The sequence below is a fragment of the Eulemur rufifrons genome, chromosome 7 (assembly GCF_041146395.1).
Source record: "Eulemur rufifrons isolate Redbay chromosome 7, OSU_ERuf_1, whole genome shotgun sequence".
Classification (NCBI taxonomy): domain Eukaryota; kingdom Metazoa; phylum Chordata; class Mammalia; order Primates; family Lemuridae; genus Eulemur; species Eulemur rufifrons.
The window spans coordinates 89,311,017-89,329,703 of NC_090989.1; the positions used below are offsets into that span (position 1 = coordinate 89,311,017).

Below are 18,687 nucleotides of genomic sequence, written 5' to 3' on the forward strand. Positions count from 1 at the left end.
GCAGAGTATATGCTGCAAGTGATTGATACTCCTATGGAAAAAACGCATAAGTAGCTAAAACTAAAGGCTCATGAGCATGGGTAAGGGCTAAATGACTTAAATTAGACACAGACTTAATTTTTGAAATTCATACAAAGTAAGATTGGAGAAATTATTCCACAGAGGTACATGATGTGATCCCCTCAGCTTCTTTTCTCCCTTTCCTAAGGTCCTAGCGATACCATGAGAGTTGATTATAAAACTAAACTAGCTTAGCTTGCACCTGGCTATGGGAAGGTTGTGATCTACATGACTTGTACTTTTTCCTCAGTTTCTCTACTTCTCATTTACAGACTGTCATGGTATTTGGATCTGCTATCCTCTGTCATGTATTACCTTGGCTGAGTATAATTCAGCTGAGTTCTCATGTGTGGCCAAAACTTTTCTGTTTACTTCTAGATATTCTTTCTTCTTGCTTCATTTACGCAATCTGGACTTCTTACTTTAATTTTATTACTCTCATCAGCCTCATGTTTTAGAATTCTTTGTAATTCTATAATTACTGCCCTGGTAATTTTTAAAACTCATGCAAATATATAGTTCTAATTCATTCATCCAATCAATGATGTGCTAATATTTAAACTATACAACTATATAAGCTTAACTTTGATGTGTGTGTGTGTGTGTTAATATATTTCCCACCAAGTCTGACAGTATTACAGAATTCTGGAAAAGGAAAGCATCTTAACAAATTTCAAATACTATCTTATATGTAGTTAAAATCCCCTATGTCTAATTTAGGCAAAACACCTACCTGAGGGTGAAAAAGGAAATCTTTAAGATACAAGTTCATTACAACAAACAATAATTATTAAAAACACAGCAAGGCAGAGAACATGGATTTAGAACTTACTACCAATATGTCATATGACACCTCAGCGTCCATATAACTCTTCTTCAGAATTAAACCAACTATTAGATTCCACTTAGGTGACAGCCATCAAAGAAAAGACACATGTAATCAATCTATAACATTAGCTATCCAGTCTATACCCAAGTACCAGCTTTTATGGAATTTTCTTAGAGAATATTTAAGGGATATTAGATTCATTAAGAATTATTTTAGGCCGGGCGCGGTGGCTCACGCCTGTAATCCTAGCACTCTGGGAGGCCGAGGCGGGTGGATTGCTCAAGGTCAGGAGTTCGAGACCAGCCTGAGCGAGACCCCGTCTCTACTAAAAATAGAACGACATTATATGGACAACTAAAAATCTATATAGAAAAAAATTAGCCGGGCATAGTGGCGCATGCCTGTAGTCCCAGCTACTCGGGAGGCTGAGGCAGTAGGATCGCTTAAGCCGAGGAGTCTGAGGTTGCTGTGAGCTAAGCTGACGCCACGGCACTCACTCTAGCCTGGGCAACAAAGTGAGACTCTGTCTCAACAAAAAAAAAAAAAAAAAGAATTATTTTAAAAGCTTTGTGAGTCTTATCACATGCTACGCAAAAACTATTTTCTTTCTTTTTTGAAGAAAATATGTAACAAATTAGATGGGTTCATTTCACTTCTTGGAAAATTCTATTAACTCTCTTCATCAATTAAAAGGAATTACACAGATTCTGATATTTAGCTTCCATTAAATATGTCCTGAAAATACCTATTCACCATTTTACATGTGTATACACATGCATACCCATAGCACAATTCATTTCTATTTCCAGAGTTAAAGGGCACAATTGTTACAGCATTCAACTTTATGACTTGCCTGGCTTAACTTACTGTGCATAGGTTCCCTTATATGAACTGCTTCTCTAAAGACAGACGGTAGCTCTGCTAAATGATTCTTGGCCTATGTTACTAGAGAGAGATACTTGGTGCTACTATTCTAAGTTTATATTAAATCAACTGTAGCTCACTGAAAAGCATATGGTGAATAATGAGCAAAGTGAGGCAATATATCAATCAAACCTAAAAAGGATGTAGGGTAATGGGTTGGCTCTGGCCATGTTTCTGTAACAGGGATGCTGGAAGCAGCCTGTGGTGGGCTGCCAATGGCCCCCTGAAAGGATAGCCACATGCCAATCCTTGGACCTTGTGAATGTTATCTTCCATGCCAAAGTCTTTGGAGATGTGATTAAGTTAAGGATTTTGAGATGGCAATATAATCCTTGGTTATCCAGGTGGCACCCAAATGAAATCACATGTATTCTTAGAAGCAGGAGGCAGAGGAATATTTGACACACACAGAAGAAAAGGCGGTAAGAAGAGCAGGGAGAAATTTGAAGACGTTCGTCTTGAAGATGGAAGTAATGTGGCTACAAGCAAAGGAATGACAGCATGCACCTGAGGCTGGAAGAGGTAAGGAACAGATTCCTCCCTAGGGCCTCTGAATGGAGCTCAGCCCAGCCAACACCTTGATTTCAGCCCAGTGACAATGATTTCAGATTTCTGACCTCTAAAACTGTATTCCACATTCTTTCCAGAACTGTCAGAGAATAAATTTCTGTTGTTTTAAATCACCGGCTTTGTGGTGATTTGTTAGCCACAGGAAACTAACACACAGCTTATCAGAACTGTGCTCCATTGTGTTAATCTTCTTTGTGGAAAGTGGTCATTGTAATATGAAAAGAAAGAATGAAAAAAAAAATGGGTCAAATTAAAGGAACTGAGCTCAAGAGCCAGGACTGTGCTACAGTTTATCACAAACTTTTATTTTTAATCCATGTGCTTTCTAATACACAGCTGAGATTAGGCTCTGATGACAGACTAGGTCACCACACAGTATTATTCCAAATTTAGCACAGAAATAAAAAAGATTGAGAATATTTACATTCACCCCTGCTCAAATGCAGTTACTAGTCACAGAAATTAAGCCAATCTCTGTCTTTTGATTTCCCATTCTTCCCATCTTGTGCATTAAAATGACTCAGAGAACATCTGTTCACAACAGTGTAGCAGAAAGATAATACGCTTTGCAATAAACCTGATGGTAGAATATTGTTTTTGTTGAAGATACTATGTGCAGTGTCCGTAAACCCAGGCCTGATAAATATTCTCTGAAGAATTATGAAATTGAATAAAACTGAAAAATTATATAAAAGAGTTTCCATAAAACATCCAGTTCTCAGATGCCTCAAAGTTCTCTTGAATAAAATAATTTTCCAGGAAAAATATTATCACCTAAATAAAGTATAATTAACATAATTGTTATCTATAATTACCAATTGTTTAGGGATGGTTTATTTTGTGTTGCTGCACCATTCACCAGCATGACTCAATGGGACTCTAGGCACCATTTCAAGTAGACATTTTGGGCACTGTAGTCTTACTCTATTTTATTCCTCGGTATCTTTGTAAAATCCAGTATTTACTACCTTAAACAATTTATTGATCTGCTGCCCCCAAATATCACTTTTGATAAGATCCTTGCAAAAAACATCCTATCAGTGGACAAATCACCTGAGTTCCTTGATGTTCTCTATTTCCTCTACCTAAACCTTTTATTCTTTTTTGACATTAAAAGTAGAAAAAAAATCAACTCAGGCATAGCAACAACTGAGAAACAGAACAGAGATATACTTTGTATAGACATCTACTAGTTATCAACCATATTGAGGAGTGGAATATTAAGTTGAACCATATAAAATTTCTAATACTAAACTATTTTTGCTCTATAGAAACAGTAGTTTCCTATGGACCTACCCAATATTACAAAGGAACCCTACAGATAATTTCTGAGCATGATTTTAAGTTTCAGGTTCTCCTCACACACCAAACCTTTACCAGAGCCATTAACAGCAGCACTTGGACACATTCTCCCTTATCCTTTACTGAGATTACTAAAGATAAAAATGCACAAAAGGGGTGAGCAGGAAGAAAATGGAAGAAGACAAGGACAATCCACCAACTGGATTATATACTCTTATTAAAGAAGGGCCATGAATTTATCTGACATGCTTCCTATTCCTCAGATGTACTCAATGAGCTTTTAACAGTCTTAAAATAAGAGCAATTCTTAAATCTTTCTTCTTCAAAAGTAAATGAGTTGACAGCTATGACAAAAATCTAGTATGAAAAACATTCTTCTCATTTATTATTTCCTATTTCCGTACCCATTCCAAAATGCAAAACAAAATAAAAATACTTCAGTACTAAAGGAATGAATAAAAAGTCCTGAATTTAAAAAGTCCGTTAGTATAGTCCATAGTATTAGTGATGATAAATATGGTAAGTCTTAGAAACCAGGTATACAGAATAGGAAGTGGGGTGGGAGAAATTCATAGAATTTAAAAATGTAAGAAATAAAAGAAATATAATATAGAAGAAAAAGAGAAGAATGAGTGTGTGAGAATCCTAATTTCTGGGTACAAAATATCGCACAGATGATCCAGTTCAGAAAACCAAGTTTTGAAATTTTATACTTAAAAGTATAGAAGATTCCTACATTTCCCATTCCAACTATAGGTACCATGACTCCAGAACAAACCGGCCCTGACATTATTTAAAAGAAATGATGCCATAAACAGGCATGTATGTGCTGCAGAATCTGGCAAATCAGTAGGAAATCCCATTGAGTCTACAATGCATATATCTTGACTACCTAAAAGATAATCTTTCTTCTGGGAAATACTAATGCAGTTGCAACTTATCTAACTTAATTGAGACCGTTTTGTCCTCATGCATGATGTTCCAGACAATGATGTTGAGACCACTATATCTAGAGATTAAAATCTATCGATAGTACTACTTCACAGACATGGAGTTCTTCAATGAAATGAAAATATAGTTTTCAAATTGAAAACTGTCTGCAACTGAATTTGAGCCATCTTCCCATGGATGACAGTGTGAGCAGTAAATATTACTAATGCTTTCAGTGTGTTTAAAAAAAAAAACAAAAAAAACCCCACAACTCGATAGCTGAATAATTAAGGCACCAATAACCATTTTTCACTTAAGTAACACATGATTTTTAACAGAACTTTCAAGAGATGCTGATATCTTATGGACTTCCTCGGAGCAGCCTTCCACTAAAAAGATAAATCTTCCTGAAAGACTAGATATTAATTTTTTTAAAAAAATGTGCTTGGCAAGACACTTAAAATAGTTTTGAGGAACTCAGTGAACCTAAAATATGGCAGTTTCTCCATCCCTCTGGGTTTTAAGGATCTTACTGTTCCATATAATAATTTATGTCTTTTCAAATAATAGGGAAAAAGAGGTCAATGTACGTTCACTGTGTGAATTAAGCACAGCAATAATAAATGCATTTATGAAAAATTTTTTAAAATTGTTGGTAGACCTAGTTCTTCCCACTCAGTTGCTCATGTTGTATTCATGGGTTAGATCTAATAAGTCTAGAAAGCAAGACTTGAGCATTTTATAGAAATACTACAAATATTCCTTTTCATTATATCTAAAGGTAATGTGAGAGTGAGCTCAGTTTGTAAGAGGACTTGAAAAAATCATGGCATCTTCAATTAAAGCAGGCTGCTTTTAACAAAGGCACACTAACCCAGGGATAAAGGAGAAGTGGTGCCCCCCTCTTTCTTGTGCTTAATTTTCAACTTAAAACCAAAAAATTTCTCAATTTTCCATTTTAAAGCACATCAAAACTCTAAATCGTCACTTTAACAACTTCACTATTCAAAAAACCCAATACCTCAATATAGTGTACTGCTATGCCTTTCAAAGTTCTACTTAAGACTTCACTTTTAATTTGCTTATCAAATCAATGTATGCTGGCAACAGATGCTCTAATGCAGCACAGGAGGAGGACAAAAGTGTCAGTAAAGTCCAAATAGGAAAAGAGTAGGAGATTTATTCACATGGAGATTTGTTCCAAGTGGATCTGCCAGTAAAAGGGTTCATGGACCACAACAGGGCAAAAAGGCTTCCCTCTCTCTACCCCACCCCTCTGGAAAATGTTAATCCAGAGGAAGAAACGGAATATATAAAAATGGAACCATGAAACCTCTCTTATTTTTTTCACAAATTATCTTTACTCCACAGTCCACTAATCTTCCCTGCCCACTATGTGTGCTCCTTTCATGCCATTTGTTTTCCTATTTTTACCACTTCCTTTTATTTCAATGCGCCATTCCTTTGAGGCCCTTCTCATTTCTCTCCCCTCTCCTCATTTTCCAGTCTTTCTAAACCATCACAATTCTCTTTTGTGCTTGGAACAAATCATCCCCATCACCTGGTCTTTTCTGCCCTTTTCTGAGCACAACACCTACACGGAAAGCCCTATTCCTATGATACAGTTGGAAAGTAGTTACCATCTAGGCGAGGGACGGGGAAGGGAGGGGGAGAGTTTTCTAAACTGGAAATTCAGCACCAGAGAAAAATGAGGAAATTTTATAGTCAACTACAGGGGCACTTACACTCATTATTTTGTGAATCACATGCACTGAGCTAGTATCACTGTTGTTTCCCAGAGAACTTTCCCACTTCACACTTAGTGTTCTCTACTTAATTCTTAATAGAATTTCAAGGTCTCATTACAGCACCAAAAACTGAAACAGGGTGATACAGTCCACTACACTGTGTGGTTGGTTGGGTAAATTAAATTTAAATATAAGCCAAGGCTGACCATTGTAGAAAGCATGACCTATAATTAGCACACTTGCCATATTGACTAGAATTATACCATTACAATACTGATCACATAAAACCAGAAATTCAACACTCTGCCTCTTCCTGTGGCCGTTTATGTAGACAACCTAGAGCTCTATTCCATGCAAGGAGATGCAGAGACAAAACCAATGTTGACATAACAGCAGGAAATTTGCCAAAATTCTACCACAAATGCTGAGACTATTTCGGACAGTGTATTAATAGAAATGGTTTCTGACTCTCTGCACCATGTGGTGGTCAGCTTCCACAGTGCCCACCGCTCTAGGATCCTCGCCTCCTAGCACTGACACCTTTGTAGAACCTTCCACCACGTTACCAGGGCAGGTCTACGCAACCCACAGAATATAGACGTGATGGTGTACGACTTCCAGGGCGTGAAGAAAAATCGTGGAAGACTTTGAAATTTATTGGGTTACCTAGTTAGCTTATCCATCTGGGTTGTCCCAGATGCTTTATCCATCTGGCTTAACTAACTGCCCTACAGCAAGGAATGTGGGTGTAAAATAAATATAGGGAAGCTGGTGCTTGCCCAAGTCACCTCTAGCTACCCTCCCCCTACCTTTTTTTCCAATACTTATAATATCTAATGAAGCAATTTAAAGTGGTCAAGCTGTTGAGCAGGTGCAAACAGTATCAAGATGGCCTATCATAACCCAGTCCTCAGGTTCACTCAGAGAATCCAGCCCACAGAGGACCCAGAGGAGAGAGGGAGGGGGGGACTGAATTTTATTCTTGCCCAGAACTTACTAGGTTGTTTGTAAATTGGCAACAGTCATAGAATCTTTTCTTAGGAGCGGATGCCCCTTGTAATCCCCTCCTATCTCAAGTCCTTGGCATTCATTGTTACTTAACACTGACCCAGACTGCAGGTTGCCTTGCCCCTCTGCACTCTGAAGGGCAATTCTCATAAGCAAAAAAATATTATGGTCTTTGCTAATACTCACCAATACATTTTTAAAGCACTTAGTAAGTGTCTGAAATTGTATTAAGAGCTCATGATAGCCCTCTGAAATAGATGCCATTAATTACCTCCATTTTATATATACGTGAAGAAAATAAAGCTTTGAGAGATTAACTATCATGCCCAAGGGCACACAGCTCACAAACGGCTGAACTGGGAACAAACCTAGATCTGCAAGGTCCTAACTAGTACATATTTTGCTTTTAAGTATGGCACATTTGTGATGATGACCTCTAGCCTAGTTAAACTCAGAATTCAATGTAGCTAAATGATAGAATAGCATATAAAAGTTTCAATTCAATAAAATTGAAGGTTACATATATACCAGAAACAAACCATATCATCACTTATACCTGCTATTTAAAGGATTCTTTGGGATGACATGTATTTTACCAACATGGGTTGTGATGTCATCTAAATGCCACTATGATCAGTTCCCAAGAAAGCAAAAAGGCAGAGAAAATAATATGGGTTTGCAGAGCTAAGTACTACATATGGTAGAAACTAATCAAAATTCTGCCCTCAAACTTCTGGTGAACATTCATTTCAAAAGAAACTCAAAGAATTTTTTTGCATGCTGTTTGTCTTTTTGTATGTAAGTGAAAAACGTGAAGCTTCAAGTATGATTTAAAGGATTAAGACTTCTTGACTTGACATGACAAAAATATCTCACCCTTCCTGTTGAAAGAATCATATAGTTAACATATGTAAAATGGCCTAGATTGCAACAAAAATACGGGGGGAAATGGGGCAAAGGCAAAAGGAGAGGGTAAGTGATGTAACTTGATAAAGACAACTACGTACTTCACTCATTAGCAACAATTTAGGCCACCATAGTTTCCTCTTGGTTGAGCTGCCAAATTTACCTTTGTACCAGTGAAGTCAACATCCCAGTAAGGGGGGGATAAAATTGGCATACAGGGGTCTTATAGGAAAACAGTTACTCATGGTTTGATTTCTCTAGCCTTAGGTCTGCAGGATAATGCCCAAGTCAGAAAGCACGTGTTACTGAGCAGCATACCCCTTATAAAAACAGCCTTCTACTCCAAAACTATCTTCTTTTCCATCCCACACGTAAACAGCTGCAAGGCTTTAAAGTCTGCTCGGCCCTTAACTAGAGTCACTCGGCCTCTAAGACTGCGGGGATAGATCTGGCAGCCTACATTTGAAATGGAAGTGATGGTGTTAATTGCCAGTTTCCTGCCAAGAAGAATGTCTCATGTCTCTTGCATTCTAATCCAGGGGTCCACATTGTCCTTTTAAAAACTAAAAGTTATTTGGGCTTGTTTGGACTATTTTCACTCTTCAGATTGTACTTGGCAGCAAGTGGGTGAATTCCACTGACCTGAGCTCACTTTTTAATTTTTTCATGTTTTCTTGATATTTTTGCCATGCTAAGAATTCATATGCAGCTGCAGGCAGGTGAAAACACACAGGATTCAACATCAACTACAGACTTGACAGAGAAAGCAATGCTGAAATTCCACCTAGAAACTGTACAGTTGCAAATACAGTAATGGAGGCACATACTCCAGGGGGAAAATAGATCCCTGCCCCATCCACAACCAATGATCCACTCTCTCTCCAGTCTTCCAAAATACCTAAGCATGCCTAGGAGGGTAGGCACTCATAAGGTAGAAAAGCTTACATGAGAAAGAAGAAAACAGCCATGTGTAAAGTGCAAAAGCCCCAGTAAATATCCTGCTTTAAGCAGAAAAGCACCAGCATTATCTCTTACAGGGAGCGAGGACCAAAAGAGATTCCAAAAGAAAATCTGCCTTGACTCCCAACATTCCAGACCTTATTAACATGAGTCACATCATTCCAAACAAAGGAAACCACTGTCAGCCCTGCACAGGTAGATGTGGCCATGCCCTCCCAGACCTCCCACACCATCTAGGACAGACACCAAGGACCCACAAATGTTCACAATCTGAGACCTCTAGAGAGAAACATGCCATCCTAAACCTTTGTACAATAATTTTTCTTATAATAATCACTATTATAATAAGTAAACTTTAATACTAATTTGAGGGAAACATCTGTGGTCTAATTCTAGTTTCTGAGCAGTGATCACAAAATATAGGAAGAGAAAAAAAAAGGAAGGAACACCTGACAAAGAATTAGAATACAAAAACCTGATAATAAATAATACTGCTTGAGTCAGAGAACAATTTGTGATCTCTGAAGGAGAAAGCACAAGAATAATATCCTCATTACTGGTTTTCAGTGTTACAACCAGAAACGATGACTCCATGTGGTGGAATTTAATCTAAAGTGTAACTGAATCTTTGGATTGTCAACAATTCCAAAGGTCAAATGCCAAAAGTATGCTGTATGTTCATTTTCTTCTATATTTGGAATTCTTACCATTTTGTCCCAATTTTTCCCCATATGGCACTATAAATTGTAAAGATCCTCACATGAGCTATTATCTATGTGTTAGCACACAAAAGGATCTCTCCCACCACTAGTAAGTATATGCTTATCATTATACACATGCTACAAGGAATATGCTTCAACTTAAATCAAGTGTTCTAACTGAATGCCTCCCATCTCCCCACCTCCACTTTCCCCACCTCTGTCATTTAAAATCTTAGTTAAAAATTGCTTGGCACTCAAAGGGCCAGTAGTTCTCCAATGCTACCGTGCCTAATCATTACCTGGAGCACCTGATGCAGCACAAATTGCTGGGCCCCACCCCCACAGATTCAGTAGGTCTAGAGCAGGCCATCAGGGCACGTGTCTTTACAAGCTCCCAGATGGTGCTAATGCTGATGGCCTGAGATCTGAGTAGCCAGGGCTTAGGCTAGAGCTGGATCCCTGAGAACGCCTTGTGGATGGTGACAAGGACCCACGTTCCCTCCTCAAACCACAGGAGTGCTAATTCTATCTTCTTTCACGGTGCATGTATGTGCATGAACATGCACATGTGTGTGATAGTGGTGGGGTGAAGGGATATTATATTTACCTGGAGAGATCCACAGACTGAAAAATAGAATCTGCTCATTGATAAGACTTTGAAAATCACTTACTAAGTACTCAATGATCTCCAACCTATTTGCACCAAGGACGAGTTTCACGGAAGACAATTTTTCCACGGCAGCAGGGGGCTGGGGGTGGGGGGAGGACGGTGATGATGCGATGGGAGCAACGGGGAGAGGCCATAAATACAGATGAAGCTTCACTGGCCTGGAGCTCACCTTCTGGCTCGTGTGCCACCACCCCCCCAGGTTTCATGGAAGACTATTTTTCCACAGATGGAGGAGTGGGGGGTGGGAGGGGGCGCAGAGCTCTGCAGCCAGTCCCTAACAGGCCCACAGACCCTCACTCACCCATTCATTTTACTGAAAAGGAAACTTAGGCCTAGTGAAATGGTTTATTCTATATTACATAGTCCAAAACACAAACTATTCAATCTTACAATTCTATTGTGTTTTTAGAATATTCAAGTAATGTGTGAAAAACACATCCTCAGTCTTAGGGTAAGGCCCAGAAATGAAGGAAAGGTCTGTAGTGTCAACTATACATGCCACATACTTTTACACACAAAAAAGTGTTTGGAATTGTGACTTTGTACTCTTGATGTCCTCTTTCTCCCCCACCCCAACCCTACCCCCCCTCTCTCCCATACATGCATACACACACACATTATTGGTATTGCTTAGGTCTTTCCATATTATGAGACGGTGGATTCTCAACATAGGATTATTTTTTCTCATCTAAATTCACATAATCCTTTCTAAAACAACACTAACAGCCTCTCTCTCCTTTCTGAGGCTGAATATGACAAAGCGGCTACAATTGGCTGAAAATTGGGGGGGTTTCAGTCAGAAACCTAGATCTTGACTCACTGTATTGCACTGAATAATTTCCTTATTATAATATTGTATGCTTTGGTTTTGTCAAGAATATAATGGAAGAAATGAAACTTCCCTCTCACTTAACAAAGAGCACCAGAAACTTCTTTAGCTTCTGGGATGAAAGGTAATATAACTATTTTAACTGGGTTTTGGCCACAGAACAGGCTCAAAGCCCAGCTCTTGCATAATATTCTGCACACAAGAACAAATTTTTCCATTCTTGTTCTTGAACATCTGTGGACTTGATGCCCAAGAACTGATCTAAAATCAAATGCTGGGAGAAGAGGAAAAAAGGGGGGCAAAAATTCTTGAAATATTTTTCCCTCACTTATGTGCCATTATGGTATCTGGGGTGGGGGCAGGCAGTCTTCACAGAGGCAGCAGTAACTGAGCTGACTCTTGAAAGGCTGAGTTGGAGTTTGCTAGGAAGAGGACCTGGAAGGACAGGCCAAGAAAAGTTAGGCATATTCATGAAATGTGGCAGAACACAGGGTGTCTGGGAGGGAATCTGAAGTGCCACAGGAGGTGAGCATGTGCCATGTCAAGCAGTTCAGACTTCATTCTGTAGACAATCTTGAGCACCATAGAGGTGCTTAAGGAGGGAATAATGTGTTCTTGTTTATTTAAAACACGTTACCCACTCTGTCACCTGGGCTGGAGTGCAGTGGCATGATCATAGCTCATGACATGTTCGGATCTGATTTGGCTGTCGCCCTAACATGGACAGTGGGCTGGAGGAGGAAATGGATAACTACACATCTTAAAACATTTGGTGGCCCTTTTGGGAGGTCTCTTAAGGATCCGATGGAGCAAAGGGAATCATAGAAAATATATGAAGAGACACCAAAGGACAGGGTCCATGATAAAGGATACCCCAAAAGGCCATCCACTGTAGTTCTCTCTCTTTCAGAGCTGGGAGTGTCACATAATGAGGTGACAAGAAGATGTGTGAAATCTGGCACCAATTCTGCCACAGAGGTCCCCAAAATATAGGGTGCATTTCTACCCCAGTGGCGATCTCTCTCAGGAGAGCCTGGAAGCAACTTTCAGAGACAGCAGTGGTCAGGAGTACAAGGTTTACCTTTCAAACTGCAAGATGGGTCTAAGGAAAGGAAGGTGGGTTCTGGCTCATAGGAGAAGGGGCAAGGGGAAAGGCCATCAGATGGGAGAGCAGACAGATGCCTGTTTTGGGGAGAAGATATCTTGGATGAGAGATAATCCTATAATAACAGGAGTACTAAGGATGAGGAAAACAATAAGAATATTCAAATAATAGGGGTTACCATTACACTGAGGTGTTAAAAACTAAGCTAGGCTATTTTTAATATTTAATATAGGAATTAAAATACCTATTTTACAGAAGAGGACAGAGGTTTAGGGAATACTAAAAGCAAATAGCAAGAGCCAAAGCCCAATTCTAAGCCAAGTATTGTTGTCTAATACCAATGTCCCAACAATTCTCAGCCCATATCACTCTATTAGCTCTAAGGGATTACAAGGAAACAAGAATCCTGTATTTCTGAGGGTACTGTGGAATTCTGTCATGCTTGTTTTCCTTAAGGTAATAATAAATGAAAGGAGTGGTTAGCCACAGAGCAGTATCCTTGAGCAATATAGCAATTTGTTCCAGGAAGAGGAAATGGTACAATAGCTGCGTGTGTTCAAACAGAAGGCTTGCTCTGGAAAACAAAGCAATTAAGAATATGGGATTCATTTCACAAATATTTACTGAGTGCCTACTATGTGCCAGACATAGTACTGGAAAGGAGAGAATGGTGACTAAAACAAAGTCCCTATCTCACACTGCACAACCGAGTGAACCATACCTTCCGTAACCATACTTAACACTAGAAAAGTAGTTTTCTCTCTTGGCTGACAATTATCCCCAATGGAAGTTTGATTAAAAAACAAACAAAAAAACCCCACCACAGCAACATGACCCCAAAACTGGTAAGAAGATTCTGATTTAGAACATCTGATATGAGGTTCACGGACCTCTACTGTTTTGAAGTCTCACCAGTGTTTCCGAAGCACAACCAAGAACTAGCAATTAAGAGAAAAATTAATATATCTCCATATTTTTAATGTATTTGTTTATATTAACATAAGTTCTTTGCTTCTTTTATGTGCGCTTAGCTTTACCACAGGACCAGGTACAAATCCAGCATTTTTTTTTTTTTAACATTTGCTCTTTGTAAGTAGTAAAAAAGTAAAAAACTTTAATAGATTCCTTCAAAAGCAAGGAAATTATGAAGTAAAAAGGTTGGCTTCCTCTGGAAATGAGGACAACTTAAGCTAAGTAGAATACAGAAAAATACCAAACACAACATGCCATGGTTAAGCACGTATCCTACTCTTGTGCAAACCCCATATGAGCCTACACAGGTATATCATACTCGTATTAACTGTAGTTTAATATTAATCAGGTGCCATTGTAAACTGAAAAGTTATTTAAGAAATTCATTTAGTGAGTACAGAAGTCAGCCGCAGTAAACTGCGGCAGAGATATACTGGAAGAATGCTCGCATTTATGAGAAAGCAGAAAGCAGCCTTGTGGGATCCTCTGAGCCAACAACCGCATTCTGAGGCAGACACAACTGAACGTTATGAGCAACAGAATGGACTCCATGAACGAGAGGTGCTCTAATGTTTGCCTACTCCACCAGACACACATTTTCCTCTTTGCTTTCAGGACAATCAGGAGGCTCAAAACCAAATAGATGGCTCACATTACGCAACTCTACAGCAATCTTTCACACACAGTCTTATTCATGGCTTTACCTTATTTGTCCTCAATCTCCTGATATTTATTATTTTTGAATAGACTTCATTTTTTAGAAGTTTTAGGTTCACAGCAAAACTGAGCAGAAGGAACAGGGAGTTCCAATACGCACGCCTGCCCCCACACGGGCACAGCCTGCCTCACCTACAGACATGCCCCACTGGAGTGGTACATTTGTTACAACTGATGGACCTTCAATGGTGCATCATTATCACCAGAAGTCCACAGTTTACATTAGGACTCACTCTTGGTGTTGTACATCCTATGGGTTTGGACCAATGTGTAATGACATGTATCCACCATTACAGTGTCATAGAGAATAGTTTCACTGCCAGAAAAATCCTGTGTCCTGCCTATATCCCTCATTCTCTTCTAACCCCTGGCAACCACTAATCTTTTTACCATTCCCATAGTTTTCCCTTTTCCAGAATGCCATAGAGTTGGAATCAGACAGTATGTAGCCCCTTCAGATTGGCTTCTTTTACTTAGTAATATGCATTTAAGGTTCCTCCATGTCTTTCCGTGGCTTGATAGCTCATTTCTTTTCAGTACTGAATAATATTCCACTTTTGTCTGGATGTACTATAATTTATCCATTCACCTACTAAAGGACATCTTAATTGCTTCTAAGTTTGACAATTATGAATAAAGCTGCTACAAACACTTTTGTGTAAGCTTTTGTGTGGATATAAGTTTTCCACTCATTTGAGTAAACATTTATTTTTTAACCAATACATAAATTCCCTCAGATTTTTATTGAAATGAGTGAGAGTGCATAAAATAATTCCCCATCTGATTCTTTGATGGTTAAACTACATGGAAAGTAGCACTGTAGGTGATTTTGAGGAGGCAATAATGGAAAAGGGACAACAAACCATGTTCAAACTAAACTTGTTCTACTTTTCATCATGAAACACATGTTCCTAGAAGCCCATGGCAAAAGTGATCTCACTATTACCCAACAAAATAATTTGTCTTCTACACAACAGCAAAAGCCTAGGGTACTCAAAATACTTTCTCTCTCATGAGGTACAATGCCAAAACGCTTATAAACACATTTACTTATGTTAGCAAACACTTCGGTATAGATTTCAAGGCAAATCTGTTTCCTCTCTTCCAACTATTGTAACATTAAAATACAGAACAGCTCACACATTTAGATATATGTGATATGAAATAACTGTATGTATAAGAAAGGTATTTACTTTTGCCAAAGTTAACCCATAACTGCATTAATTTTTGTGGTAGCTTTAACCTGTTTCATCTTATTTTCCTCCCCTTATCTTTTTGCCCCTTAATGCTTACTTAAATTTAATTTAATTTAATCTGCTCTATTGTATGTATCTATCATCTGCCTTAAATCACTTTTGGTGTATGGCAGGGCAAAAATTATTAAAGAATGAGTAATCAAAGTACTTCAAAATTCATAAGCTTTCTGAACAGCTTATACATTCTTTTTTGGATGAAAATTCTCTTTAGGAAAACCTACCCCTAATTTTTTGGAGTGAATTCTATTATATAAATATGGTTGAAGTGTTAATAAGCTAATTTCAAACTCAGGTATTATAGTATCATTGGACTAAAAATTATGGTATCATTTGACTAGAAATTAAATGTTTAAAAGCCTCTTGAACCTTCAGTCTCTTTTATATGACACTTGTTTATGTCTTGTTTAATAATTATAATGTATCATAACTACAAAAAATTTAGAAAATAAAGGAAAGAATAAAGAACAAAACTAAAAGAATACATGACACATTCACTCAGAGAAACTGCTGTTCACGTTTCACTGTATCTTACTATTCCTCTTTCTCATGCTACAATTCACTCATCTGAGTAACAGTGGGGGAAGTGTTGATGCCAGCCTCTGGTTTCACCTAACTTTCCTCGCCCCTGTCAGAGGCCTGTCTTCCCTAGACAATCAAATATATACAATCTCCACCTTTTTCATTCACAAACACATTCTCACAGACACAGTCCCTGTTTCTACCTGAATGAAATGCAGGAAAGAATCATGTAATGAGTGTCATAATTAGTTCTTTTCCTGTCTTTTACAGTTGCTCACGTCTTTGTTGTCCAGCAATTTATCGCTGAAAACTCACCTATCTTATCAAATGTTACCCTCTTCTGCTTCACTTAAGTCAGTCTTGTCTATGCCTAACTAAAAAGCCTGTTTTTATTCCTCCTATGACATCAAAATAGGTAGTCTCTAAATTTCACCACAAAACTTCATTTAAAACACATACATCTTCCTCCCAAATCAATTGATCTATAGCCAAAAGATTAATCTACAAAAAAATGTATGCCCTTCTAAGCTGATGTCTGTCTGTCTATACATGGTAACCCTGATTCTTCCATCACATTCTTGGTCTATGAATACTTCATTCAGGATAAAAAGATGGCCTTAAACAATAACTGATGCCTGAAACTAAACAGAAATATATTCCTGTTATAAAATAATAAATTTTAGTACATTGTTGAAGTAATTATATCTGGCTTCATAAGGTATAATTATTTTGAGATTTAAATTAGCCTATACTTAGAAAATTATTTTATTTTTAATTTCTTTCACATCTATCTATTTAGAGTGAAACAAAAGAAGTAGGCTAACGTGCAAAAACTTTCATATACTTGTTACTGAGATTAAATAGAAAGTTACATGGTACATGTGACCAAAAAGTAGTATTTCTGCCACGAAGTATTAATAAAAAATAAATGATGCAATATTCTTTCCTTTCGAAGAAACAGATCAGAGAAGGTCTACCTTATCATTCTTAACAGAAAAACTAACCACCATGAAATAATGTTCTTATGTAAAAGATGTTTCTTTTAGCATGTCCCTGTCCCAATAGTTCACTCTTTATGGCAAATGTCTCCAGCGTTACCTTGTAAGTCTGAATCATTTGACTTTGGGCTGCTTCTTGCTCGCCGCTCTGTTTTCTTAATTCCCGGCCCACCACCACTGCCACCTCCGCCACTGCCACCACTGTGGCCCTTCCCATAGCCATTGTACACTGTTGTGCAGTTGCTTTTGTAGATAGAGGAAGGAGGACTGTTGAGGCGGTTCTGACGATCAATCTGGCGGTCTTTGAGTTTTTTGTGCGGAGGCTTGCTGTACTGGTCTTCTCGGGTAATGTAGCTTGACATTCCATACAGTGGTATAATTTCTAAAATGAATGATTATGATAAATGCAAGCTCAGTCTACATTTTCAATAATGAATTATTAAACTGTCAAATAATTGGGCCCCTGAAGAAAGAAGTCTAAAGTATAAAAGAAGTCTGAAGGATTACTAAATACAGCACAAAAATATTTAAGACAGTTTTTTTTATACATAATATACTTAAAGTATTCCCATTCATTTCTAACCAATCAAGGAATTAATTAATCATTAAAAACTAGGTGTTCAGAAATTTTCCATAAATTATGGGGAATACTGAAAACAAGGTTATTATCCTCAAAGAGTTCATATTCTAGTTGAATTTATAACTACTAAGTTTGATTTTACCTGTCAAAATGTTGTTAGTAGTTGCAAAACATGAAAAAGTTAGAAAAAATAAGATATTGCCTTTAAAAGTATACTTAGAATCAAGATATTTAAAAGTATACTTATCCTTGTAGAAAGAATAACATTTTTATTGGAAAATATACAGCAACCAGAATATAAAGAATTGTTTGTGCCATCCAAAAGAGTCAACATTTGAACAAAACTTACTAAAATAATGAAATGAGAAATTTCCATTAAAAATAATCAAAGTTCACAGAATCAGGCGAAATGTTCAAGGAGGAAGTGCAGGGGTAAATAAAAGCCATCTCTGCAATCTGGTGTCACACATAATAAGCTGTGGTGTCAAACTGCTCTCTTGGAGTAATGGGAGGTAAGACAAAAGTAGAATGTCAGCTGGCTTCACTACGCATATTTTCAAGCAGCTCAAGAGAAAATGGGAGCCTGCAAAATAATCTTATGATCTTAGAGGAAAATTTATCTTAAATTTAAATTTTTAAATCAGTTTGAAATCATAGTTAGGCATCAATAAAAACGACAATGCATAACATAGAGATTAGGCCTTTGTATCTTTATAAGAAAAAGGGTTCCCTATCTACAGGGTGACCATATAAATTACCATCAAAATCTGAACACTTTTGAGAGTAGAGAGGACTACTCATAATTTCTCCAAGACAAGAAACATAAACCAGGACTGTCTCAGGCACAGTACAAATGTATGGTTACCCTAAGTAATTTAACAACTGATGTTTCAATAGTTCAGTGGTAAAGCTCCAAAAGACTTTGGACTCCAGTAGTCTTAAACTTTTTATTTTCTTTCTGTTCATATAGCTAAAGGAAGATCTTTAAAAACAAATCTTCACAAGACAAACAGTTTGCACAGAAAATGTGTAAAAACAAATATAACTCCATTTAGAGAGCATATAACAAAATAAACTACGTCAAAATATACCAGAGGATAGTA

The 18,687-nt window shown here is 37.7% G+C and overlaps 1 protein-coding gene across 3 annotated transcripts in view; it reads right to left on the bottom strand.

The window, feature by feature from the left end:
* The window catches only part of FNDC3B (fibronectin type III domain containing 3B), a 329,585-nt gene that overhangs the window by 124,537 nt on the left and 186,361 nt on the right, over nt 1-18,687 (bottom strand). For all 3 annotated transcript variants that reach the window (XM_069475276.1, XM_069475277.1, XM_069475278.1), the window contains exon 6: nt 17,105-17,386. In XM_069475276.1, coding sequence (XP_069331377.1) covers nt 17,105-17,386 — 282 coding nt within the window. The remainder of the gene's footprint in view (nt 1-17,104; nt 17,387-18,687) is intronic.